General features: G+C 39.4%; 1 protein-coding gene and 1 long non-coding RNA gene across 2 annotated transcripts in view; one reads left to right on the top strand and one right to left on the bottom strand.

Annotated features, from left to right (window-relative positions):
• FBXO33 (F-box protein 33) overlaps positions 1–27032 on the bottom strand; it is a 31884-nt gene extending 4852 nt beyond the window's left edge. Inside the window, exon 1 of the mRNA XM_023189670.1 lies at positions 26097–27032. Coding sequence (XP_023045438.1) covers positions 26097–26695 — 599 coding nt within the window. The 5' untranslated portion in view covers positions 26696–27032. The remainder of the gene's footprint in view (positions 1–26096) is intronic.
• On the top strand, positions 1161–24439 carry LOC111524482. The gene is made up of 3 exons (XR_002725800.2): positions 1161–2843; positions 19759–19878; positions 23294–24439. It is a non-coding gene; the product is annotated as an uncharacterized LOC111524482 (long non-coding RNA).
• Positions 27033–27597: the final 565 nt, after the last annotated feature.

Genomic DNA, 27597 nt, shown 5'->3' with positions numbered 1-27597 from the left:
ATTTTCTAAATAATTTATACTTAAAAAAATGTAAATATAAAAAGTAAGAATATGCAAAGGGGATATTCTAGCAAGGTTTCTATTTTATAACTCACTTAGAATCCAGTTAAGTACTTTCAGATTTCTTTATACATACATTCAGATTTCTTTATACATACAAAGCAACACGATACAGGAGAAGTGGCAAAAGCTTTAAAGAACAAGGACTAGGGTATAAAGATTAGTTCAGGAACTCAATATTATAATGACCATGGAAAAGTCTCTTAATGTGCCTGAGACTCAATTCTTCATCAGTAGTAACAATACCTACCTTATAGGATTATTTATACTATATGACAAACTATATAAGCTCTAAATTTTATAGAGATGATAATTACAGTATAAACATTTCCTCAAACCAGTTAATTTAGTTAACATGTTAAATGCTCCAGGGTAAATCACTGCCCTGAAGATACCTACTCAGTAAGAAATATTCCTTAACTAAAATCTAAAGAGAACCTTCTCCAGTTTTATGATCAAACCATACAGCTTATGAACAAGGGAAGTAGAAAACTATGTAAGGCTAGGTGCGGTGGCTCACACCTGTAGTCCTGGCTGGCACTTTGGGAGACCAAGGCCAGGGGATCGCTTGAGGCCAGGAGTTCAAGACCAGCCTGGCCAACATGGCGAGACCTTGTCTCTACTGAAAATACAAAAATTGGCTGGGCATGGTGGCATACGCCTGTAATCTCAGCTGAACCGGGAGGCGGAGGTTGCAGTGAGCCGAGATTGTGCCACTGCACTCCAGCCTGGGAGACAAACTCTACCTAAAAAAGAAAATGATGTAAAAATCTTTTGGTTTTAGATAATTTTAGCTACCAAACATATAGTTTTCTAATAGTAAAATTGTAAATAAAATAGGAGAAAAACAAATGGATAAAGATAAAACTCCTGAGTCCAATAACAACCAACTAGTGATTCCATTTATAACATAAAATGAGATAATTTTAATTAAAAAATATATCGTCTACAACAGTGATACAAGATTTTGGAGACAGTTTCTCGCTCTGTTGTTCAGGTTGGAGTGTAGTGGTATGATCATGGCTCACTGCAGCCTCAACCTCTTGGGCTTAAGTGATCCTTCCAGTTCAGCCTCCTGAGTAGCTGGGACCACAGGCATGTGCCACCATATGTGGATAATTTGTAATATTTTGTAGAGATAAGGTCTTGCTATGTTCCTCAGGCTGGTCTAGAACTTGTGGGCTCAAGTAATCCTCCCATAGTGGACTCTCAAAGGGCTGAGATCACAGGTATGAGATACCATGTCTGGCCCGAAAAATACCATTTCTTGACGGTATGTCACATTTTCTCAAGTAAATCACCTTAACTGCACTGAAAAGCCCAATGATTCTAAAATTTAGCTTGAGGAATAATCATTAACTCGTTTATTCATTTAACCAACAATTCCCTGAGGGCCTACGAAGTACCAGGAACTGTGCTATATATTAGAGACACAATAGTGATTCAGTGCTGTGAAGGACAAGTATCCATAAAAGTGGATATTTGGCTTTGGAGAATATAAGGTTTTATATAAAGTAGAAAAAATATATCACACTCAATTTCTAATAATACTCAGGCAAGTCATACAATCTCAGTACTTTCCTCCTTTCAACTCAACTTTCATTTATTTGGTGGTATTAAAATACATATGGAAGAGACTTTTACTTCTTTTACAAAGAATTAAACAAGGACAACTGCCTTCCCTCTGTAAACAACTATAAAACTAGACAAAACATAAAATAATTGTTTTCAGACACTGGACAATAAGCAACATAGGACTCTGATCCTGGAAAATGGGGAAAAAATGAAGTGTGTACTATAATTGCCTGAGATTATGGCCTGGAAAGAGTTTTCAGGTTACAACATAGCTTGGTAGTCTGAGTCGAGGAGACAGAGATTAGGGAGTTTGCAGTCTAGAATTTTAGGGCAGAGTACCAGAGACAAAGGAAATGTACAGAGAGAGCTTCACAGATTTGCAAAGACTCTATATTACCCAGGTTTTTGGCTGAGTAATGATTTGTACACGCGTGGGGCAAAACTACAAGGCTGAAGAAGAGAGTACCGCTGGAAAGCAGTAGAGTCCACACAGTGGTAAGGAAACATGGCTCACAACTAGGCGAAAAATCCATCAACAGAAATATACTCAGAAATGGCAGATGAAGGATTTAGGGAACGAATTTAAATCAGCTATTACAACTATACTCCATAAAACTATTTATCAATAAAAAGAATATGGATTAGATAGGAAGAAGCAGAAGTGTCTTAATTTGCCAATTACATGATCATTTACACAAAAATTCTAAGGAATCTAAAAAAAGCTACTATGAGTTTAGTAAGGTTAGTGAGTTGAGTAAGGTCACATAATACAAGGTCAATATATAAAAATCAATTGTATTTCTACATGCTAGCAATGAACATTTGGAAATTAAAATTTAAAAAAGAACTATTTACAATAGTATCAAAAATACAAAATATTTAGGAATAAACTGAAGTATCAATCCTATGCATTGAAAACTACAAAACATTGTTGAAGTAAATCAAACAAGATCTAAGTAAATGGAATTCCACATCTGTTGGCTGGAAGTTTCAATACTGTAAACATGTCAATTCTCCCCAAATTGATCAACAGACTCAACACAATCCTAATAGGTACTATGCTTTACAACAGATCTCTAGAAATTTTTCATCTTGCAGAACAGAAATTTTATACTCATTAACAATTTTCCATTTTTCCCTCCCTACAGCCCCAGCAATCACCATTTTATTCTCTGCTTCTGGGAGTTTGACTATTTTAGATACCTCACGTAAGTGGAGTCATGCAGTATGTATCCTTCTGTGACTGACTTATTTCACGTAGCATAATGTCCTGTAGGTTCATCTAGGTTGTTGCATATAGTAGGATTTCTCCTCTCTCTCTATTTTTAAGGCTTAGTATTTTTCCATTGCATGTATATATCACATTTTCTTTATTCATCTTTTGATGGACATTTGGATTGTTTCCTTATATTGGCTAATGTGAATAATGGTGCACTGAACATGGGTGTGCACATATCTTTGAGATCCTGATTACAATCTTTTTGTATACATATCCAGAAATATTCCATTACTGGATCATACAGCAGTACTATTTTTTAATGAATCTCCATATTGCTTACCACATATTGCTTACCACAGTGACTGCACCATTTTACACTCCCACGAACAGTTGTATAAAAGCTCCAACTTTTCTACATCCTCACAAACGTCTATTTATTTAGAGACAGGGTCTCTGGTTGCCAAGGCTGAAGTGCAGGGCGCCATCTTGGCTCACTGCAGCCTCAACTTCCCAGGCTCAGGCGATTCTTTCACCTCAGCCTCCTGAGCAGCTGGGACTACAGGTGTGCGCCACCATGCCTAGCTAACTTTTTTTTGTATTTTTTAGTAGAGACAGGGTTTCACCATGTTCGCCAGGCTGGTCTTGAACTCCTGGACTCAATCAATCTGCCTGTCTCAGCCTCCCAAAGTGTTGGGATTACAGGTGTGAGCCACCAAGCCTGGCCTTAAATTTATTTTTTGATAACAGACATGCTAAGATGTGAGTTGATATCTCACTGTGGTTTTGATCTGCATTTCCATGATTAATGATACTCATGGAGGCCATTTGTATGTCGTCTTTGGAGAAATGTCTATTTGTTTTTTGCTTGTTTTAAGATTAGGTTAAATTTTTTTTTTTGCTATTGAGTTATACGAGTTACTTATATATATTGGATATTAACCTCTTATCTTGATAGATGTTTTGCTAATATTTAACTTCTATTTCTCTTTGTTTTCTGGACATGGAGTCTCACTCTGTGGTCCAGGCTGGAGTACAGTGTGCCATCTCGGCTCACTGTAACCTCTGGCTCCCAGACTGAAGCAATTCTCCTGCCTCAGCCTCTCAAGCAGCTGGGATTACAGGTGTGCACCACCACACCTGTTTTTCTTTTTTTGTATTTTTTTTTTAGTAGATACAGGTTTCACTACGTTGGCCAGGCTGGTCTTGAACTCCTGACCTCAGGTGATCTACGCCTCAGCCTCCTTACTTTTATCTAACCTTTTTTTTTCTTTTAGACAGGGTCCTGCTGTTTCCCAGGATGGAATGCAGTGGTGTAATCATGGCTCACTGTAGCCTTGATCTCCTGGGCTCAATGGATCCTCCCACCTCGGCCTCCCAAGCAGCTGGGACTACACATGCATGCTACCACACCCAGCTACTTTTGTATTTTTTTGTAGAGATGGGGTTTTATCATGTTGTCCAGGCTGGTCTCGAGCTCCTGGGCTCAAGCAATCTGCCTCCCTCAGTCTCTTCAGCTTGCTTTTTAATTTTGTTGATTGTTTCCCTTTCTGTACAGAGCTTTTATTATGATACAGTCCCACTTGCCTATTTTTGGTTCTGTTGCCTTTGTTTTTGGTGTCAAACCACAAAGTCATTGCCAAGACCAATGCCAAGAAGCTTTCCCCCTATGTTTTCTGTGAGAAGTTTTACAGTTTCAGAATTTATATTTAAGTCTTTGATCCATTTTGCTTTGATTTCTGGCCATGGTCTATGATAGGATCCAATTTCCTTCTTTTGCTTGTGGATTACCAGTTTACACAACACCATTTGTTGAAGAGACTATCCTTTCCCCATTTTATGTTCTTGGTACCCCTGTCAAAGATCAGTTAATCATAAATGAGTGGGTTTATTTATGGGGTCTCTCTTCTGCTCCATTGGTCTATACATCCATCTTTATGCTAGCATGATACTGTTTTGATTACTGTAGCTTTGTAATGTATTTTGAAATTAGGAAGTATGATGCCTCCAGTTTTGTTCTTTTTCAAGACTGCTCTGGCTATTTGGGGTCTTATGTAGTTCCATGTTAATTTTAGGGTTATTTTTCTATTTCTGTAAAAAATGCCACTGAGGTTTTAATAGAGATTGCATTGAATCTGTAGACTGATTTGGGTAGTATGGAGATTTTAACAATATTATTTCTTCCAATCATGAACATGAGATGTTTTCCCATTTATTTTGTATCTGCTTTAATTTCTTTCATCAGTAAAACAGAAGACTTTCACCTCTTTGGCTAAGTTTATTCGTAAATATTTTATTCTTTTTGATGTTACTGTCAATGGGATTTTCTTAATTTCCTGTTGAATGTATAGAACTGCAACTGATTTCTATATGTTGGTTTTGCATCCACCAACCTTGCTGAATTTGTTTATTAAGAGTTTTATTTTGGGTGGTGTCTTTAGTGTTTTCTATATATAATGCCATGTCATCTGCAGACAATTTTAGTTTTTCTTTTCAGATTTGGATGCTTTTATTTTTCTTCCCTAATTGCTCTGGCTAGGACTTCCAATACTGTGTTGAATAGAAGTGGCAAGAGCAGGCATCCACATCTTGTTCTTGATCTTAGAGGAAAAGGTTCCAGTTTTTCACTGATGAGTATGATGTTAAGCTACGGGCTTGTCATACATGGCCATATATGGACTTTATTATAATGCTGAGGTACATTCCTTCTATGGTTAATTTTTTGAGTGCTATATCATAAAAGAATGTTGAATTTCATCAAATGCTTTTTCTGCATCTATTGACATGGTCATGATTTTTATCCATTGTTACAATGTGGCGTATTATATTTATTGATGTGCATATGGTGAACCATGCCTGCACTCCAGGGATAAATCCCATTTAGGATGTACGATCCTTTTAATGTGCTGTTGAATTTGGTTTGCTAGTATTTGTTGAGGATTTTGGTATCTATGTTCATCAGAGACACTGACCTATAGTTTTATTGTTAGTGACCTTATCTGGCTTTGGTATCACAGCAGTGCTAGGCACATAAAATGAGTTTAGAAGCATTCCCTCTTCCTCAACTTTTTGGAAGAGTTCAAGAAAGACTGACATTAATTCTTCTTCAAATATTTGGTAGAATTCACCTGTCAAGCCATCCAGTCCTGGGTTTTTCTTTTTTGGGGGGAGGTTTTTAAAAATTATGGATTCACTCTCATTTGTTATTTGTCTGATGATATTTTATATTTCCTTCATGATTCAGTATTGGAAGGTTTATGTTTCTAGGAATTTATTTATTCTTCTAGATTATCCAATTTATTGAAAATGAAGGCTCACAGGAGTCTCTTATAGTCTTATTGTATTTCTGTGGTATCAGTTTTAACGTCTCCTCTTTCACTTCTTTGAGTCTTTTGTCTTATTCTAAAGGTTTGTCAATTTTGTTTATCTTTTCAAAAGCAACACCTGGCTTTGTTAGTCCTTACTACTGCTTTTTCTAGTCTGTATTTACTTCTGCTCTAATATTTATTATTTCCTTTCTTCTGCTAACTGTGGGCTTTGAATGTTGTTTTTCTAATTCCTTAGGGTTTAAAGTTAAGTTGTATGAAATTTTTTTTTTTTTTTTTTTTTTTGAGATGGAGTCTTGCACTGTCACCTGGGCTGGAGTGCAGTGTGTGATCTCGGCTCACTGCAACCTCTGCCTCCCAGGTTCAAGCAATTCTGCCTCAGCCTCCCACGTAGCTGGGATTACAGGCAACCACCACCACACCCAGCTAATTTTTTGTAGTTTTAGTAGAGACAGGGTTTCACTATGTTGGCCAGGCTGGTCTCAAACTCCTGACCTCGTGATCCGTGTGCCTCTGCCTCCCAAAGTGCTGGGCTTACAGGCGTGAGCCACTGCGCCTGGCCTTTTCTTCTTTCTTAACATTTTTTTGCTATAAATTTTCCTTTTAGTATTACTTTTGCCACTTGCTATACGTTTTGGTAAGTTTTTATTTTTATTTGTATCAAGACATTATTTGACTTCCCCCCACTTTTTTTTTTTGAGACAGTCTCGCACTGTCGCCCAGGCTGGAGTGCAGTGGCGGGATTGCAGCTCACTGCAACCTCCGCCTCCCAGGTTCAAGTCATTCTCCTGCCTCAGCCTCCCGAGTAGCTGGGACTACAGGTGTATGCCACCACGTACAGATAATTTTTGTATTTTTAGTAGAGACGGGGTTTCACAATGTTTGGCCAGGATGGTCTCGATCTCTTGACCTTCACCTTTCAAAGTGCTGGGATTACAGGCATGAGCCACTGGCATCTGGCCTTGACTTCCCTTTTAATATTATATTAATTGACATTAATATATCAATTATCAATAGATTATAAATTAATATAATTAACATCAATTATATATTAATTAGATATTAATATATCAATCGATATGACTTCCCTTTTAATATTTATTGACTTCCATTTCCACATATTTGTAAATTTTCCTTTTATTGATTTCTAGTTTTATATTATTGTGGTCAGAAAAGATATCTGACATGATTTCAATCTTACATTTGTTAAGACTTGTTTTGTAGCCTAACATGTGATTTATCCTGGAGAATGTTCCATGTCTGCTTGAGAAGAATGTGTATTCTGTTGTTGTTGGATGGAATGTTCTGTATGTATCTGTTAGGTCCATTTGGCCCATAGTTTGGTTAAAATCCAGTGTTTCCTCATTGATTTTCTGTCTAAATGATTTATCCATTGTTGAGAGTGGTGTCTTGATGTCTTCTTTTATTACTATATTGTTTTGTTTGCTTTTCCCTTCAAGTATGTTAATATTTGCTTTATGTATTTAGGTGCCCTGATACTGGATGCATATATATTTATAATTGTTATGTCTTCCTGACTGACCCTATCATTCTATAATGACCTTGTCTCTTGTGTCAGTTTTTGACTTAAAGTTGATTTTCTAAGATATAAGGGTATAACTTATATACCCAGAACATGGTGGGTTCCTGTTTTTTTTAATTCACTCAGCCACTCAATGACTTTTGATGATGGAATTTAATCCATTTATATTTAAAGTAATAATAGGTAAAGACTTACTATTGTCATTTTGTTTGTAGTTTTTTCATTCTTCTCTTGCTGTCTTCCTTTGTGATTTGATGATTTTTTTGTAGTGCTATGTATTTATCTTTTGTGTATCTACTACAGGCATAACTTGGAGATATTGCAGGTTCACTTCCAGACCACTGCGATAAAGTGAATATTGAAATAAAGAAAGTCAAATAATTTTTTGTTTTTCAAGTTAAAAAGCAATATACATACCTTAACTAAAAAATACTTTATTGCTAAAAGATGCTAACAATCACCTGAGTCTTCAGCTAGTTGTAATCTTTGGCTGGTAGAATGTCTTGCCCCCATATCGGATGGCTACTCACTGATCAGGGTGATAGTTGAAGGTTAGAGTGACTGGCAATTTCTTAAAGTAACACAATGAAGTTTGTTGCATCTGTTGACTCTTCCTTTCATGAAAGATTCTTTGTAGCATGCTATGCTGCTTAATAGCTTTTTATCCACAGTAGAGATTGTTCTTACAATTGGACTCCATCCCCTTAAACTCTGCTGCTACTGTATCAGCTAAGTTTATGGAATATTCTTAAAGCCTTTGTTGTTATAATTTCAACAACATTCACAGCATCTTCATTAGAAGTAGATTCTAATCTCAAAAACCACTTTCTTTGTTCATACACAAAAAGCAACTTCTCATGCATTCCAGTTTTATGATGAGATTGCAGCAATTTAGTCAAACCTTCAGGCTCCACTTCCAATTCTAGTTCCCTTGCAATTTTTACCACATCTACAGTGACTTCCTCCACTGAAGTCCTAAACCACTCAAATGATCCATGAGTGCTGGAATTCAACCTCTTACAAAGTCCTGTTAATGTTGATATTTTGATCTCCTCCCATGAATCATGAATGTTCTGAATGGCATCTAGAATGGGTGAATCCTCAGTTTACTTTTCCCAAATCTACCAGAGAAATCACTATCTACGGCAGCTATAATCTTATAAAATGTATTCCTTAAATAATAAGACTTGAAAGTCAAAATTACTCTTGGATCCACAGACTGAAGAACAGATGTTGTGTTCGCAAGCATGAAAACAACAATCTCCTGGTTCATCTGCATCAGAGCTCTTGAGTGACCATGTACATTGTCAATGAGATTAATTTCAAAAGGAACCTTTTTGTAAGCAGTACCTCTCCACAGTGGGCTTAAAATAGTCAGTAAATTATGCTGTATACAGATGTGCTATCATCCATGCTTTGTTGTTCCACTTATGGAGCACAGGCAGAGTAGATTTAGCATAATTCTTAAGGGTCCTAGGATTTTTAGAATAGCAAATGAGCATTGGCTTCAACTTAAAAGTGACCAGATGCATGAACCTCTAACGACAGTCAGCCTGTCTTCTGACGCTTTAAAGTCAGGTATTGGCTTGTCTCTAGCTATCAAAGTCCTAGATGGTATCTTCTTGCAATAGAAGGCTGTTTTATTTACACTGAAAAATCTGTTGTTTACTGTAACCACATTCATCAATGACCTTAGCTAGATCTTCTGCAGCTTCCATGACAGCACCTGCTGACTCAGCTTACATTTTTGTGTAGATAACTTTTTTCTTTAAACCTCATGAACCAACCTCTACTAGTTTCAAGCTTTTTCTCCTGTAGCTTCCTTACCTCTCTCAGCCTTCATAGACTTGAACAGCATTAGAGGCTTGCTCTGGATTAGGCTTTGGATTAAGGGAATGTTGTGGCTAGTTTCATCTTCTATCCAGACCACCAAAACTTCATCAGCAATAAGGCCATTTCCCTTTCTTATCACTCATGTGATAGATGGAGTAGCACTTAGACTTTCTTTCAAAAACTTTTCCTTGCATTCACAACTTGCCTGTTTGGTACAAGAGGCCTAGTTTTTGGCCTCTCTGGGCTCTTGAAATGCCTTATGAAGCTTAATCATTTCTAGCTTTTGACTTGGAGAGACGTGGGACTCTTCCTTTCACTTAGCAATCAGAGGTCATTGTAGAGTTATTAATACCTAATTTTTTCTTTCTTTCTTTTCTGAGACAGGGTCTTGCTCTGTTGCCCAGGCTGCAGTGCAGTGGTGTAATCATAGCTCACTGCAGCCCTGATTTCCCAGGTTCAAGTGATCTTCCCACCTCAGCCTCCTGAGTAGTTGGGAACACAGGTGCACACCACTATGCCCAGCTAATTTTAAAATATTATGTAGGGATGGGGGTCTATGTTCCCTAGGCTGGTCTTGAACTCCTGTGCTCAAGTGATCTTCCTGATGCTGAGATTACAGGTGTGGGCAACTGTGAATGGCCAATTGGCCTAATTTCAATATTATTGTCTTAGGGATTTGGGCAGCTCAATGTGAGGGCAAGAAATGGGGGAAGGGCCGGTTAGTAGTCAGAACACACACAAAATTTATAATTAAATTAGGTATTTTCTATAGGTGTGGTTCGTGGGGTGCCAAAATGATTACAATAGTAACATCAAAGATTACTGACAACAGATCACATCAGATATAACAAGAGTGGGCTCAGCGTGGTGGCTTACACCTGTAATCCAAGCACTCTGGGAAGCCAAGGTGAGGATCTCTTTAGCCCAGGAGTTGAGGTTGCCATTAGCCATGATCATGCCACTGCACTCCAGCCTGGGTGTCAGAGCAAGACACTGTTTCTAAAAAATGACGACGACAACAACAACAACAACAACAACAACAAAGGTATAATAAGGAACACAATGTGAGCACATGATACTGGACAAATGGTGCCAATATAGTTGCTTGATGCAGGGTTGCCACAACCTTAATTTGTAAAAAACACAGTACCTGTGAAATGCAATAAAGTGAAGCATAATAAAACAAGGTATGCCTATATATCTTTTTGCTTTATGATTAACATGCAGCTTACATAAATGATCTTATATATATAATAGTGCATTTTAAGATAATATAATTGTATGCAAAAACTGTACACATTTACTCCTGCATACTTTGCTACTGATGTTCTAATTGACGTATTTTAATATTACATATCCACTAATTAACTATTGGAGTTAGTCTTCATACTGTTGGCTTTTTCTTTTTTTGAGACAGAGTCTTGCTCTGTTGCCCAGGCTGGAGTGGAGTGGCATGATCTCGGCTCACTGCAACCTCCGCCTCCCAGGTTCAAATGATTCTCCTGCCTCAGCCTCCCAAGTAGCTGGGTTTACAGGTACCTGCTACCATGCCTGACTAGTTTTTGTATTTTTAGCAGAGACAAGGTTTCACTACGTTGGCCAGGCTGGTCTCGAACTCCTGACCTTAGGTGATTCACCTGCTTTGGCCTCCCAAAGTGCTGGGATTACAGGTGTGAGCCATGATGTCCGGCCTAATCCTGTTGGCTTTTAACATTTGTACAAGAGTTACAGTGATTTATTACCAGCAGTACAACATTAGAGTATTCTCTATTTGTTTATATATTCACTAGAGTTTTTTACTGTCATATGCTTTGTGTTATTTATTGTTCCTTTGTTTCATATTGAAGAACTCCCATTAGTATTTCTTGTAAGGCAGTTCTAGTAATGATAAACTCCTTTAGCTTTTGTTTATCTGGTAAAATCTTTCTCTCCATTTTTGGGGGATAGCTTTGCTGGGCATACTATTTTTGGTTGACAGTTTTTTTTTTCTTTTCTTTCAGCACTTATCTCACTTACCTTTTGTCTTTGATTTTTGACAATTTGATTATAATATGTGTTGGTGTAGACCATTTTGGGTTCATCCTGTTTGGTATTCTTTGACCTTCACATTTCCCTCACCAGATTTGGGAAATTTTCAGTCATTATTTCTTGAAACAGCTGTCTGCTCCTTTTCTACTTCTGTGACATCCATTGCTTATCTTTGCTTGAGTTCCACAGCTTCACTCCTTTTCATTCTTTTTATTTTGCTCCGCTAACTTGATAATTTCAAATGACCTGTTTTCAAGTTCACTGATTCTTTCTTCTGCTTGATCAAGTCAGCTGCTTGTTGAACTCCTGTAGTGAATTTTTTGGTTGAGTTACTGTATTCTTCAGCACCAGTATTTGCTTCTTTTTAATTGTTTCTCTTTGTTAACATCCTTACTTTGCTCATGTATTCTTTTCCTGATTTCATTTAGTTTCCTACCAGTGTTTTCATGTAACTCAGTGAGCTTCTTTAACAGGATTAATGTAAATTCTTTGTAGGTAATTAACACATCCACTTTTTTAAAAATTGGTTACTAAAGAATTATTTTCTTCCTTAGATTGTGTCATGTTTTCTTGATTTTCCATGTTTATTGTATGGCTGCATTATTGTTTGTGACTTTGCAAACAGTACTTTTCCCAGTCTCACAGAGTACTGTTTGCCGTAGGGGACACCCACCCATTTCCCTTTATTCCTAGCCGTCACAGGCATCCAGGCTCCGCCAGTCCTTTAGTGCGTGGCATGAACTGAGATGGAAACCAGCCCTTTGGGTACCATACTGAAAGGCTAGAGACAAGGCTCCCTTCATTTCCCTCCTAAAGGGAAACACTCTGTTCTGAGCCTTTTCCCAATCTTGCAGAACAGTGCCAGCTGTAGGAGGCCACTCACCCTTCTCTTGTTCTCAGTTGTTTCAGGCATCTGGGCACTATCAGTTTTTCAGCACTGGATATGAGGTGAGACAGAAATTGGCAGGGATGCACTAAAATGCCAGGAGGCCAGATGGCCAAGTGCACGCTCCATTCTTTCCTTTCCCAATGTGGGAGAAGTCATGGCTGATCCTCTTGGCTCTGAACTAAGCTAGTCTGGGGGAGAAGCTGATGTGGGCAAAGTGAATTTGCTCTCTTTACCTATCATGGTGTGGATTTTCTCAGTTACGTATGTGGCTGGGGTGCTACAACTTATTAACCGGATTCTGCATTTCTTATAAAGGTATTTTAGTAGGAGTGTTGTTTTGAAACGGAGTCATGCTCTGTTGCCCAGGCTGGAGTGCAATGGCATGACCCTGGTTCACTGCAACCTCCACATCCCGGGTTCAAGCAATTCTCCTGCCTCAGCCTCCCAAGTAGCTGGGACTACAGGCATGCACCACTATGCCCTGCTCATTTTTGTACTTTTAGTAGAAATGGGGTTTCACCAAGTTGGCCAGGCTGGTCTTGAACTCCTGACCTCGTGATCCACCTGCCTTGGCCTCCCAAAGTACTGGGATTACAGGTGTGAGCCACCATGCCTGGCCCAAGTATTGTTATCTTGATGTTTCTATGGGAGAGCAAAGGCTAGGACTTCCTCCTACCCTCTGTCATCTTGCCCTCATGACAGGATTTTTAATTATGTGAAAAAATGCATGACCTAATCAATGGAAAAAGGAATAAAACCATACACAGACTGTTATTCCAATTTTGTAGAAGGATGCATCACATTTTACCAGTGATCATATCTGGTGGACTTTTTTCTTTGTAATTTTCAAGTTTTCTATTATTATAAGCACACGTTACTTAAGAATTCAGAAAAAAAATGTTAAATTTGATTTACAGAGACTCTAAGTTCGTAAGAACTTAATTTACTTTAAAATCATTTTAAAAATTAACAAACTGCATTACAGTAAAACTTAAGTTAATGTAAAGATTCTCTCTGGAATAGTTCCAGCAATACAATAATTTAAAAATGTTCTAGCAGTGTTAGAAATATGCCATTCAAAGGAAACTGAAAAAAATTCTAATTGCAGCAACAAAATGGTAATAATCCCTTTACAGTATGGTACACAACATATGCACGAACTTTTCCTACATATGTAACAAGAGATATACTTTTAAAGCCAGAAGATTTGTGGGATTATCGAATTCATTCCTCTCCTGTTGTAGACAAAGAAATTGAAGTGACCTGTTTCAGACTACAACACTAGTTAAAGTACAGCGAGGTAGAGAACTGAGGTTTTAATTTCCACTTAGTGATGCTTCTTATAATTAAACCAGGTGCTTGAATACAATGGTTTTATTCAAGTGATAGGAAAAATTATAAGACATATTTTAGAGCAGTATAGGATGAACATTTGCAAAAAACACTTTTAGGTACTTATTTTTCAATTCAAAATGAAAATTTATTAAGTGATATGGAAAACAGTAATTTAAAAGTTAGAAAAACAAAAAAAATGACAACTCAAGGGCAGCTTTCAAACGTATGGTGTTGAAACTAGATTATAGACCACATGGTAAAGCCAAGAAAACTGCATGTAGCCTCCAAGTGGCTCATTGTTTCAGATGGTAAAAAAGAGACTGAAAAGAACATCTAGGCAGCAATATTGGAACAGAACCTACTGGGCTGTGGTAATAAACAGATGCCTCATTTTGAGGCCAGGAGACTATACCAGTAATAAATAAGGGAATTGTGCTACATAATCCTTTTAATTAAGGTGAACTCAGTAACCTCAGTTTAATTTATTTACTCATTCATTTATTTATTGTTGAATAGCAAGTGAACTAAAGAAATCAGCAGGGTTATTTCCTGCAGAATGTCACAAATAACACTTGCTTAAAAGACATGTTTAACAAAAAATACTGGAAAAATATTACAGTTGGCTAGAAAGTTTCTTCAATGTACTTTGATTCCATGGTAATATTGATAGGATATAACCTATTTACTAGTCCCTATGTAAATCCTAAAATGTGTTGTGAAATATCACAAAGTCATAAACAGTGCTTGATAATCTTTCTAAAGCATGCAAAAGGCCACATACTATCGTCAAAAGAGAATGAATTTCTTCTACTTAATTTTGTCCTTCTTTAACAGTATTTTAAAGTAATGAGTTCCAGACCTACAGCTAAAGCACATACTTAAGCACTTACAACTTAGAAACAGCCTATACACCGCTCTCCTACAATTTGCTTATTTAATTACTAAAATATGCATATTGTGTGCCAATGACATGAAAAGTTATGGTGGTTAAGTTCTAAATATCTGTGGGCTTATTAGATTGTTGGAATAGAAATAAAGGTTTTAAAAACAACCTTGTTTTTAAAAATTAGATGATACCAAGGAATTACTGATAACTCTGTTAAGGTATCAATGGTATTGTAGAAATGTCCATTACATAGAATGGACATAATTTTCAGACCTGCATACTTTAGTAAGGTAAAATGGCAATGATATCTGGGATATGCTTTAAAATACTTCAGTAAACAAGAAAGTGGCTGGGCGCGGTGGCTCACGCCTGTAATCCCAGCACTTCAGGAGGCTGAGGTGGGCAGATCACGAGGTCAGGAGATCGAGACCAACCTGGCTAACACGGTGAAACTCTGTCTCTAATGAAAATACAAAAAATTAGCTGGGCATGCTGGCAGGCGCCTGTAGTCCCAGCTACTCAGGAGGCTGAGGCAAGAGAATGGTGTGAACCCAGGAGGCAGAGCTCGTAGTGAGCCGAGACTGCACCACTGTACTCCAGCCTGGGGCACAGAGCGAAATTCCGTGTAAGAAAAAAAAAAAGCAAGCAAGCAAACGTGGTAAAATCTTCAAATTACTGAATCTGAGTGATGGTATTAATGGGGGTTCCTGTGTCTAGTTTTTGTGTGTCTTAAAAATTTCACCAGTAAAATTAGAAAACAAGGCAGTCACTTCTCTAATTGTGTAACCCTAATAATTTCACTTAATTACTCTGTGCTTCAGTTTCACCATCTGTAAAATAGAAATAATAAAAAAGCCTAACTCCTAGAGTTGCTGAATACTACTGTTAATATAGGAAAGCTAGTTTAGGATTTTAGGGGAGTCAAGAACACATCCACTCAGTCCTTTGAAGCATGGCACTATGAATGGGCATTACCCAGCCCTGTGACCGTGGTGGTGACTCCTGTGGTCTATGTGTGGATTCTAATAGGACATCGGTATGAAGGTGGGTGGCTTGCGAAGGTGGGGTTAAGATCAAAGACTCTTGCCTCAGGTTACTATGTTTCCTCTTCTTTTCCTTGATCAAAAATTGTCCTTTTGAGGTTTTGAAAAGTAGGTTTCATTTTTGAAGTTATCAGCAACAGTTGAGTAACAAACCACATTAAAAGGTAGCCCAATTCTGGCCCTTATTTCCTCCCTTATTTGGTTCAACTTAAGGAGTACACGTGATGAGCATCTGCATGGAAAAACATAATTACCTTGGTCTAGTGTCACAGGTGATTAGATCACTGATTTGGATGCAAGGAGAGGAAAAAATCCACATAGGGAATACCATTGGCTTCTTCCTTTCTGCTCAGTCCTACCACATATGGACTTCATATGAGTCCACAGCTCATATGAAGGTTAGACCTAGGCAAATTTCAGGGAGTAATGAGTTTATACGAAGCAGAAAAGTGAGAGAAAAAAGAAGAAAAATGAAAATTTCAGGTGACCACAGTAACGAAGACCAGGAAGTTTCTGGGGGCAATTACACAGACTAAGCCAAATTTATATAACACGATATGAACAGAGCACTGCTGTACAAGTGCTTGGTGGTAAAGGAGTTAAACACCAAAGTAAGTTATGTCTTCAGATAATAAACTGTATCTAAACCCTAGCTTTTTTTTGAGTACAAATCATACACACACACACACACACAAACACACACGAGTAAGAACAACCAAAAAGTGGAAAAATATTTTTAGATGTATTTAGGGAAAAGCAACTACAAGGGCATTGTAATGTTAGAACATCATATCTAACTTTTTGTACTTTATTCAACTTCTAGAAAACCTCCAGCTAAAAATAAATACAGACGAGGCACAGTGGCTCACGCCTGTAATCTCCGTACTTTGCGAGGCTGAGGCAGGTGGATTGCCTGAGCTCAGGAGTGCGAGATCACCCTGGGCAACATAGTGAAACTCCGTCTTTACTAAAAACACAAAAATTAGTCGGCCTTGGTGACATGTGCCTGTAGTCTCAGCTACTCAGGTGACTGAGGCAGAAGAATTGCTTGAACCCAGGAGGCGGAGGTTGCAGTGAGCCAATATTGCGCCACTGTGTTCCAGCCTGGGCGACAGAGCTAGACTCTATCTCCAATAAAACAAAAAACAAAGTAAGTACAGAATCAGACTACTCATCATTTCTGTTGCTCACGCCCTGGTCTAAGCCACCATTACTTCTTGCCTGGATTACTGCAACAATCTCCTAACTCTGCTTATTGCTTCCACCCTTGCCCTACTACAAGCTATTCCTAACACATTAGACAGACTGATCCTTTTGAAATGTCAGATCACATCACTGTCTTGGCTTAAAACCCTCTCATGGCACCTCATCTAAGAGTATAAGTCAAAGCCCTTACAAGAGCCTCACAAATGCCTACAGATTTCCATATCACCTTCCCCCTTACCTGGCTGACCTCTTCGACATTTCATTGCTTTCCATGCTGTGTCTTTTTCTTTTTTCACCCTTCATAAGAATTTATTACCAGGTAGAGTGTAAAACAATAAAGCTTCTAAATGGTGACATAAGAGAATATCTTTTTGACTTTGCAGATTTTTTTCTAACAAAGTTTTTGTTTCAATAGAACACAAAAATCTCTACCCATAAAGGAACAAAATGATAAACTGGAATTTTTAAAATTAACAACTTCTAAATATTAAAAAATGCTTAAGGCTTGGCGTGGTGGCTCACGCCTGTAATCCTAGCACTTTGGGAAGCCGAGGCGGGTGGACCACAAGGTCAGGAGTTTGAGACCAGCCTGGCCAACATAGTGAAACCCCGTCTCCACTAAAAATACAAAAATTAGCTGGGTGTGGTGGCATGTGCCTACAGTCCCAGTTACTTGGGAGGCTGAGGCAGGAGAATTGCTTAAACTGGGGAGCGGAGGTTGCAGTGAGCTGAGACCACACCATTGCACTCCAGCCTGGGTGACAGAGTGAGACTCCATCTCAAAAAAAAAAAAAAAAGAGCTTAATATAATGACAGAATTTTGTAATAACTACAACTATCAAAGGACTCATTTAAGACATATAAAAAGTTATCGGAAAAATACAAATTAAAAGTACAATGTAATACACTTGAAATTAAAAACACTGACACTTGCTAACACGTTAGTAAGACTGGAAAAACTGGAACTCAAATATATTACTGATGAAAGTGTCAAATAGACAACTCATTTTGAAAAGTTTTTTGGTTATTTCTACTAAAGCTGAGCATATGTATATGTTATGATCCAGAAATTTCATTCCTAGGTATAAGTCCAATATGAATGACTACATTAATGCACTAAAAAGAAGTGCACAAATATGTATATAGATAGCAGCAATGATCATTAAATACAAAAACTGGGAACAATTCATATGTCCATCAGCAATACAATAAATTATGGTCTACTCATCAATGAAAATTAATGAACAACTATTATGTTGAGGTCTCAGACATACAACATTGAGCAAAAGAGGTCAGACTCTAAAGATAACATACGGTATAATCTCACTTATATGAAATCCAAAAAGAGGTAAAACTAACTCACAGTGTTAGAAGTCAGGATAATGGCTACCTTTGAGGTAAGGGAGTGGTAACTGGTAGGGGGCACAAAGGGAACTTCTAGGGCTCTAGCAATGTTCTATTTCTTTTTAAAAAATTACAACAACTTTTATTTTAGAATCAGGGGGTACATGTACAGGTTTGTTACAAAGGTATATTGTGTAATGCTGAGGTCTGAGGTAAAAATGAATCCATCACCCAGGAGTGAGCATAGTATCCAACTGTTACCCTGCTGCCTCCCTCTCCAATCCTGTATTCCCCAGTGTCTACTGTTCCTATTTTTATAACTATGTGTACTCAATATTTAGCTCCTACTTGTAAGTGAGAATGTGTGGTATTTGGTTTTCTGTTTCTGTGTTAGCTTAGGATAATGGTTTTCACCATGCTGTCTTTAAAACATGTCGTACTTGCACTACAGAGCTACTCCACTTAGTGCTACTTCTGTCTGGAATCACTTGCCCCAAAGAGACACACGGCTTGCTCCCTCCCTACCTTCAAATAACACTTCAGCAGTTAAGACCCTCCTTAACTTCCCTATTTTAAATAGCAACACTCCTAAGTCCACCATTCTCATCTCTCTTCACTGCTTTATATTTCTTCGTAGCATATATTACCAACTGAGATACTATAATTTCACTTAATGTGTTTTCTGTCTTCTTTTCCATAAGAAAAAGCTCTATGATGGCAGGGCCTTTTCATTATTGCTATATCTCCAAATACTAAAACAGGGTCTGGCATTCAAAAATATTTGTTGAATAGTATATTTACCTTAGTTCACAACAAAAACTAGTCTATTTAGCTACATCTCACACATCACAAATTTAGGGGGCAGACCAGTTTTCAGTTACATTATACATTAGGAATCCCTCTAAAACAATATATTTTCCCAGAAAACTAAAAATCCCATTCTCAATTATTTCTTTGACGTAGTATATAGTACCAGTGGAAAACCGCAAAATGCAGCTACCTTATATTACAGTTAATATAGCTAAGTCAAATTAGCTGTAGAAACAGAAAATAGAAACAAACAACTTAAGTATGTATGCTGGGGTGTGGTGACTGAGGCCTGTAATCCCAGCACTTTGGGAGGCCAAGGCAGGCGGATCATGAGTTCGGGAGATAGAGACCATCCTGGCCAATATAGTGAAACCCCATCTCTACCAAAAATACAAAAATTAGCTGGGTGTGGTGGCGCGTGCCTGTAATCCCTGCCACTTGGGAGGCTGAGGCAGGATAATCACTTCAACCTGGGAGTGGGAGGTGGAAGTGCGCTGAGATCGTGCCACTGCGCTCTAGCCTGGTGACAGTGAGACTCCATCTCAAAAAAAATGTTTATTAAAATTCCACTGAAATGAGATATCTTGTTTTCTGTGCTGCACAAGAATTTCCTTATGAATTAAACAACCATCACAATTTTTTATTGTCTTATTCTTCTTCTCAGACTCCTGTTGGGACTGTTTAGCACAATTGTGACCCAATGCTTGAGATTTCAGACCTGATGATCTTGGTCTCTCTTCCGTGGGTCAGAATTGGGGAACTTCATCTATGGTAGTAAATGTTGGTAAGTTTCTTTTCATTCCAGAGGATCCAAAATTATTTCTTTAATACATAGGAACAATAGAAAAATGCAAACTGCAGCCACCTTAGAGTTATTACAGCTAAGAAGAATTAAGTTATGCAAACATAAAAGAACATGGTTCTTTAAAAAGATTCTCTTAAAAACATTAAAATCTTTTCCAATGCCATAAAAGAGATCATGACATATAATTTTTTTCCTTTTTTAAATTAATAAAAGCTAAAATAATCCACCATCATTGCATGAAATTATCTCAGGCTGGTTCTATTCTTCTTAGTCCACTTTCAGTATCATGTTTTAACATCCACATTATACTCTTTTAATAATATTATTTCCTTTCCTCACAAATGCTAATGAATGATCATAGCCAAATCAAATGAACACAAATAATTTAGAGATGTGTTGTCCAGTAGAGTTTTCAATGGATGGAAGTGTTCTATTCTATGTTGTACAATATACTAATCACTAGCCACATGTGACTATTGAGCACTCGAAAGGTGGCTAGTGCAACTAATAGGATCTTTAATTTTATTTATTTAAAATTTAAATAGCTGTCTGTAGCTACTGGCTGCCATATTTGACAGTATGACATTAGAATCCAGAAATAAGTCACCGGCCTACAACAGTATTCCTTATTAGCTTTATTAGGACCCATTAACCAGAAGTTATTTCCCAGAACTTACAATTCCATCTAAGAATTGCCATCCTCCAATCTAAGAATAACTACCATCCCCAAATCCCAAAAGTTACACACAAAAGGTATATTTAAATAAAGCGAACACTTAAGGTTGTTATTTAACATGCTATTAAAAGATAATTTTAACAGTAATAAGGACAAGAAAATCCAGTGAGAAAGAAATGATGAAAAAATATTGTTTTTTCCTTTTCTCTTACTACTCACATCCAACTGTTAAGTACTCTGGGCTATACTTCCAAAATCCATCCACTTTTTTTCATCTCTCCTGTCTCCATGGTAGTTAAAGCGACCATCATCTCTTGCTTAGATTACAGCAAAAGCTTCCCAACCTGTCTCCCTACTTTCTCTCTTGGTCCTTAAGTCGCTCATAAAATGGCCAGGGTGATTGTCTTAAAATTCTTGTCCTCAAATTTTTTTTCAGTGACTTCTTCTAGCCTTAGAATATATTCCAAACTTCATTAAATAAGCCTACCTAAACCCAATCCTTCCTTCCTTCTGCTTCTCAGAACTCATCATGGCACCATTTTCATCCTCACTTGCCACAGCCCTCTCACACTTTCTTTTCTACTGCTCGAACAGACCAAAGATTTGTCTGGTTAAAGATCTTCGTGCTTACTATTTCTTGTGTGTGGAATGCTATTTGCTCAGATCTTCAGATGGGCAACTCTTGTCATTCATGCTGCAGCTCAAATATCCTTCTCAAAAGAGGTTTCCCCTGATACTTTACCTAATGTTGCCACCTAGTCACTAATACATCCTTCTGTTTTATTTTCAGATTTTATTTTCACAACCTGAAATAATCTTTCTTTCTTTTGTTTACTTGTTTCTTTCTTTCTTCCTCCTTTAGAATGACTCCATGAGAACAGGAAGTATGTCTTCCCTGCCTGGCACAAAGTATGCTCTCAATAATTGGAGGAAAAAAACCATAGATTTTCTACAACTATCATTTTAGCTCCTAAATAAATTGATAGAGTTTGGTGAACTCTCCCAAGGCTGCCTCAGAACTAACAAATTAAAATGGAGATGTTTAATCATTCCACTCAAAAGCTGCTTAACACCCTCATTTAACACAGTCAAAAAATTTTAACTTTTTTTCCCTTGAGTTTTACAACCTATTCCATCTATCAGTTGCCAATACAGCTGTGGAATAAAAAGTCCTAAAACCTCTCAAAACAGCCTTCCAGGAGGTTAGTTTCTTTAGCCTTCCTTCTCAATAACTTTGAGGCTATCTCTAAGGAAACTCTTTGTCAGCTTTTAGGTAAGGAGTCTGCTGGGAATGCAGTGCTACAGGAAACTAATTCTTGAAGAGGGCAGATTGGTTACAGGGCCAGTATATTTTAATATATTTATTCTGTAAATGGCCTTTTTAAAGTAAATAATGAAACAAAGTAAGCTGTCAGAAATGAAACATTGTTATACATATTTATTATACTACCACAGGAGAAATATTTCAAGAAAAATAAGGCTAAAAACTGTTGGAGATACCTTCAAGGCATTTTCTACCATCTTAGGTAGTAATCTGAAATGTCCAAAGAATTTTTAACTCATTTTGAAATGCATTTTTAGGCAGGGCGCAGGGGATCACACCTGTAATCTGGGAGGCAGAAGTGGGATAATCATATGAGGTCAGGCATTACAGACCAGCCTGGGCAACACAGTGAGATCCTGTCTTTACTCAAAATTAAAAAAAAATATACCAGCCAGGCATAGTGGTGCATGCCTGTAGTCCTAGCTACTAGGGAGGCTGGGGTGGGCGGATCATTTGAGCCCAGGCATTTGAGGCTGCAGCGAGCTATGATCATGATTGCTCCATCCTGAGTCACAGAGCAAGATTCTGTCTCAGAATATTTTTAAATGGTTTTATTATTGTTTCCTGGTAGGAAACAATACAAAGGTAAGATTCTCCTTCACTGCGCATGCCAAATCAACAAGACCCAAATCTAAGCATTATTAACAGATCCTGTTTCACTTATAGGGTATATAAGCAGAGTCATGAAATGGTTAATTTACATACAAGCAGTTAGAGCTATACCCAGAATATTAAAAAGAAAATCAATCTTACACAAAATTTCTCTGGTCTGTTACAATATGCATTCTTTTTTCTTATTTTTTGAGATGGAGTCTGGCTCTGTCACGCAGGATGGGGTGCACTAGCACGATCTCCACTCACTGCAACTTCCGCCTCCCGAGTTCAAGCGATTCTACTGCCTCAGCTTTCTGAGTAGCTGGGATTACAGGTGTGCACCGCCACACCCAGTTAATTTTTGTATTTTTAATAGAGATGGGGTTTTGCCATGTTGACTAGGCTGGTCTCGAACTCCTGATCTCAAGTGATCCACCCGCCTCGGCCTCCCAAAGTGCTGGCATTACAGGTGTGAGCCACCACCCCTGGCCAACAACACTAATTCTTAAAAAAAAAAAAAAAAAAAAAGTACTGCCCCCTAATAGCATTTCACCCAAGAAGAGCTTATGTAAAACATTTATACAGCCCATAAAAGCACAAGCCAGATGAAGACAATGTGCCTGTGGCTACTGTTTAGGTATTTTTAGTGACTGAGTCCATTACCTATTATCATAAATCTCACCATGAACTCGTTTTTCCTAAGGAGTCTGAAATACAGCATTTCAATAGGCAGTACTCAACCTGACAACTGGTTTGAATGCTAAAAATGCATTTATAGATTTGTTGTTTTGCACTTCTAGGTACGATTTCTTCTAGAACGACTACAGAAGAAATTCAGCCTATGTGACCTAAAATACAGTTGAATGAGTACTTACTGCCTTTCTGTTCTTACTTTTCATGAAGAAGACAGGTATTCTAGTGCCCTGTAGAGAAGGAATTTCTGAAACGTGAAGGACTGTGTTTTACCCTCAAAGAGGCACTTCTGCACCTTCTTTATCCTTATTAGTTGTTCCTAAAACCTAAGATACAGGTATGGCAACTATAATCACTGTGAGAATGCATGTACATATATAACCCGGGAATCAAGCAAAACAAAACACCAATTGTCCTCTCTGAAGATCAGTACCCTTGAAAAGTTCCCACAATTCAAGTTTATACTTTCAGTTATTTTCCTGAGGGACATGAAAATAACTGGAACAAAACAAAATAACAGTTTGAATTGTATGAACTGTATAAAGGAATTCAGCACAAAGCCTGGAAGCAGAATGCTTATGATCTGGTATGATTCACACCCCCTCTTTTCTACTTATAGAATGGCAGAGATCATAAAGCAAAACCACTGTAAATTTAACTCGGAATATAAAGAGCAATGTCAAATGTCCCAAGTCTATAGTTTAAGTGATTATAGAAAGAAATAATAGGCTTTACAAGTCACTGAATAAACAACCTGGTTTAAAACATTTTCAGATTTGTTAAAATTTAAAGGAAACTAGTCCTATGTATGGATTTAATATTCATATTAACTTTTCCAATATCACTGGAGTATCTCAAAACACTTTCAACAATAAAGATGAGATTAACTTATTTCCAAACATATGAATAGAATTTTTAAAAACCCTTTGATGTATCACTAGTACAAACAACATGCAATTACACTACACTTTAATTTGAGACACACAGAATGAATATGCTACCAAAGCAGCACGACATACAGCACCATGCTAATAGTAGATGACAAGCAAACCTGAAAATTAGGGATGACAGGTGTGATGTTTTTGCATAGAAGCAATAGCTGACCCAGAAGGGCAGGCATGGGTGGCCTTAGAGGGAAGCAGATTGGGATGTTAATAAAAATTGTAGGGGTAAGGAAGAGAAGGACAGGAGAATTAAGCTACAAAGATGTGAAATACCTCCATTTTGCCTATGTGTTATCCACGCATCCAACCAACCAGTTATTAAAATACTTAAAAGGAACTAGACACTGCTCAAGGCTTGTTCTTACTTGGGTCAAAGGCACATACATTGTTTGGATGGTTGCATAAAAATACAATTTGATCTCAGTACAGAAAAATCTAATTGGTACTCACTCACTGAATTCACCCTCAACCTTGGTCTCATTAGTAAGTGCTCACTGACTGAAACTTTGCAACTTTTGGGTCAGTCGGTCCTCTAGCCATACATTCAACTCTGAGAAAGTCTCTAACCTAATTAAGACCTGTTTTTAGCTTCAATGGCCTCTCCTGCCAGATAAAACCAAAGTAACGAAATGGAATGTCTTGCGAAAAGCTGGGGAAACACACACAGGCAACTGGAATAATGGAGCCATATCCCAGATACAACTTGGAGCTATATGCTTATCTCTTGACTTCTGGATTAAGACACAGAATAATGGTGCATATATATATATATATATATATATATATATAACCTTATAATATATCTATATATCTATATATATCTCCTAGCATTAAACCAGGGACCGCTTTTAACCTTGTTCAACATAATGTTCAGTATATTTACTGCAAAAGGACACACTTTTGGAGAAAACCTATGTCGTACAGCAATGTGCAAATCACTTGATCCTATAAAGGGTCAGTTTCCTTTCTATAAAACAGGGATATTAATCATTGCCCTGCCTTACAGTGTCACTGAGAGGCTCAAATAACACAGTGAATGTGAAACTGCTGAAGTGTTTTTACTATGCAAGGTGCTCCTTTTGTGAACTTCTAAACTTTCTTCTAATAAGAGTTTTACTGTAAGGTTCTTTAGAATATCCATATACAGAAGATATAAATTAATAGGGTTTTGGAGGTGGCGATGGAGAAAAATGATGATTGGAAGGGATACTGGGTCAGAACATAAGGTGTTGGTTCCAGAATTACAGGGAAGTCCTGATGCAAAACCAGAAGAGTTATGTACTTACCCTTTGCAGACCCTGGCCAACTCCCTCGCTGCCCACCCCCTCCTCCGCCCGACTGTTACTTTTAAGTGACTACTGGGGACAAGTTGAGTGTGGGGGTGTATGGGGAGGGTCTTTCAACCCTGAAGATCAACTTCTTCCCCAGTCCTTTTAACAAACACTCCTCCTTCTTCTCTTCGGGCCTTGTTCAGTTGGCCGAAACTATTTCTGGTAAGAAAATGGCTGTTACAAAATTTCTTTTACGCAGCGTCCTATGAGTACTCCTTCCCCCACAATGAACTATTTCTAACAGACAGATTCAGAGTCAGAAAATCGTGTTATGTGTATGTTTTGTTTCTTCCAAGGCTCACCCATAGGCCTCACCCTCCCAGCCTTAACTCTCCCATCTATAAAACGAAAAATGACGGCGCCTGTCAGCTCCATCCCATGGCTACCGAGAGGATGAATGAGTGCCTAGAAGGCGCCAGAAGTGGTGTCTGTTAAACACCCAGTCCACTACTGTTTATAAAGTATCATGATGAGTCCCGTTATGCCCTTCCGCCTGGTTAGAACCAACATTCTCCGTCACTGAAGAAGGCGACGCTGAAGTTGGCCGGGCGCGTATTACGCACAGAATCTATGTCGGGGTGCGGGAACCGAGCCACCTCCGTTACATGGCGGGGCGGGGCTCACGGCAAGCCTACCTGTTGTTCCGGATGCTGACCAGGACGCAAAGCACCAGCTCCAAGTAGGTGCGCAGCACTTCCAGCCAACGAGCAGAGAGCTGCAGGGCCTCGACTTCCTCCCCTCCAGTCCCGGTGTCCGCGCCACCTCCGTCTCCTGGGCCGCCGCCGCTCAGGTAGTTCTCCGCGGCGAATTCAACACGCAGCTCCCGCACGAACCAGCCGCACTTGCGCATGAGGAATTCCAGCCGAGGCTGCTCCGCGGGCGAGACGCGGAGGCAGATACGGAGCTGGGGCCAGAGGGCCGGATAGAAGAGGCACTCACGCCAGTGCGAGCAGGAGGCCGAGGCCCGCAGCCGGTCGGGCGCCGGCAGAAAGGAGAAGATGTGCACGATCAGCTCGCTGGGCAGCGACGCAGCGCCCGCCGCCTGCCCGCACAGAGCCATCCGGCCCCGTCGCCGGGTGCCGGCTTCCGGCCGCCCCCGCAGTACCCGGAGCAGCCCCCGCAGCTGTCGCAGCTGCTGCAGCCGCAGCCGCCGCCACCGCGCCACCCGGGCGGCCCCGGCTCGGGTTCGAGCTCCCGGCGGTCGGGGCTGCGGCACTGACAAGAACAACAACATCAATGACAAGGAAGAAGGGGGCGGAACCGTCGTGGGTCTCGGCGGAACCAAGTAGAGCACAAGTTGTAGAGAGGGGGAAAGGCCTCTGCGGGCGTGGCCTGTCGGAGCCAGCCTCTGTCCTCTCAAACTCTACTCAAGTGCGTCCGAGGCTGGCACACTCAGTAACTGCAATGCCCTCCCTCCTAAAGTTCAGTGGCCCAGAAGCCTCAAGGCATACTGTAAGGGAAAGGCAACCCTCCCTGCGCCAGTCGGGGGAGACAGAGACGTGGTAGGAGCTGAGCTTGACGTCGCCGCAGGTGGGAGGAGTCCGGCGCGCACCAGCGCGACTTCCGGAAGAGGGGAGCGCCCGATTGCCTGTAGGGACGGGAGACGCGGCACGTGATCTCTGACGCACGCAGACCGCGGGGCGGGGCGGCACTGGGCGGGGTGGAACCAGCACTTGGCGCTCCTTACGGCTTAGGGCAGCCGCTGCGCCCAGTCACATCCGTAAGTCGGTGAATTTTGGCGCTCCGCGGATGGAGGTGGCGGTACTCTGGCTTATTGCGAGAGGTCGTCACGCTTCTCTGTAAAACGTTTCTCAGTTTGGGCTGAGGACCCTGAGCCCAAGTGGCGGCATGCAAGGTCTTTCTCAGCCATCCCACCTGTCCAAAGTAGGGTTAAGAATTCCTGAGATTGCGCCTGTAAGAGGGAGCCGGAGGACCGGCTGGCTAACCCCGGCGGGCTGTGCCGGGAGGGGCGGCGTGGGGCGTGGCAGAGGCCGCGAGTGGACCTGCCCCGTCGGTCGGACCACGAAGGTGGACTTTCGCGCACTCGCTAGTGTGTGGGGAAGCAGTGAGGACAGCGTCACCCTTTGGATTCAAAGGGCGAGACAAAAATTGGCAAATGAGTCTGAGATCCGCAGG

The sequence above is a fragment of the Piliocolobus tephrosceles genome, chromosome 6, assembly GCF_002776525.5.
Source record: "Piliocolobus tephrosceles isolate RC106 chromosome 6, ASM277652v3, whole genome shotgun sequence".
NCBI classification, from domain to species: domain Eukaryota; kingdom Metazoa; phylum Chordata; class Mammalia; order Primates; family Cercopithecidae; genus Piliocolobus; species Piliocolobus tephrosceles.
This window is presented reverse-complemented; position numbering and strand designations above follow the sequence as displayed.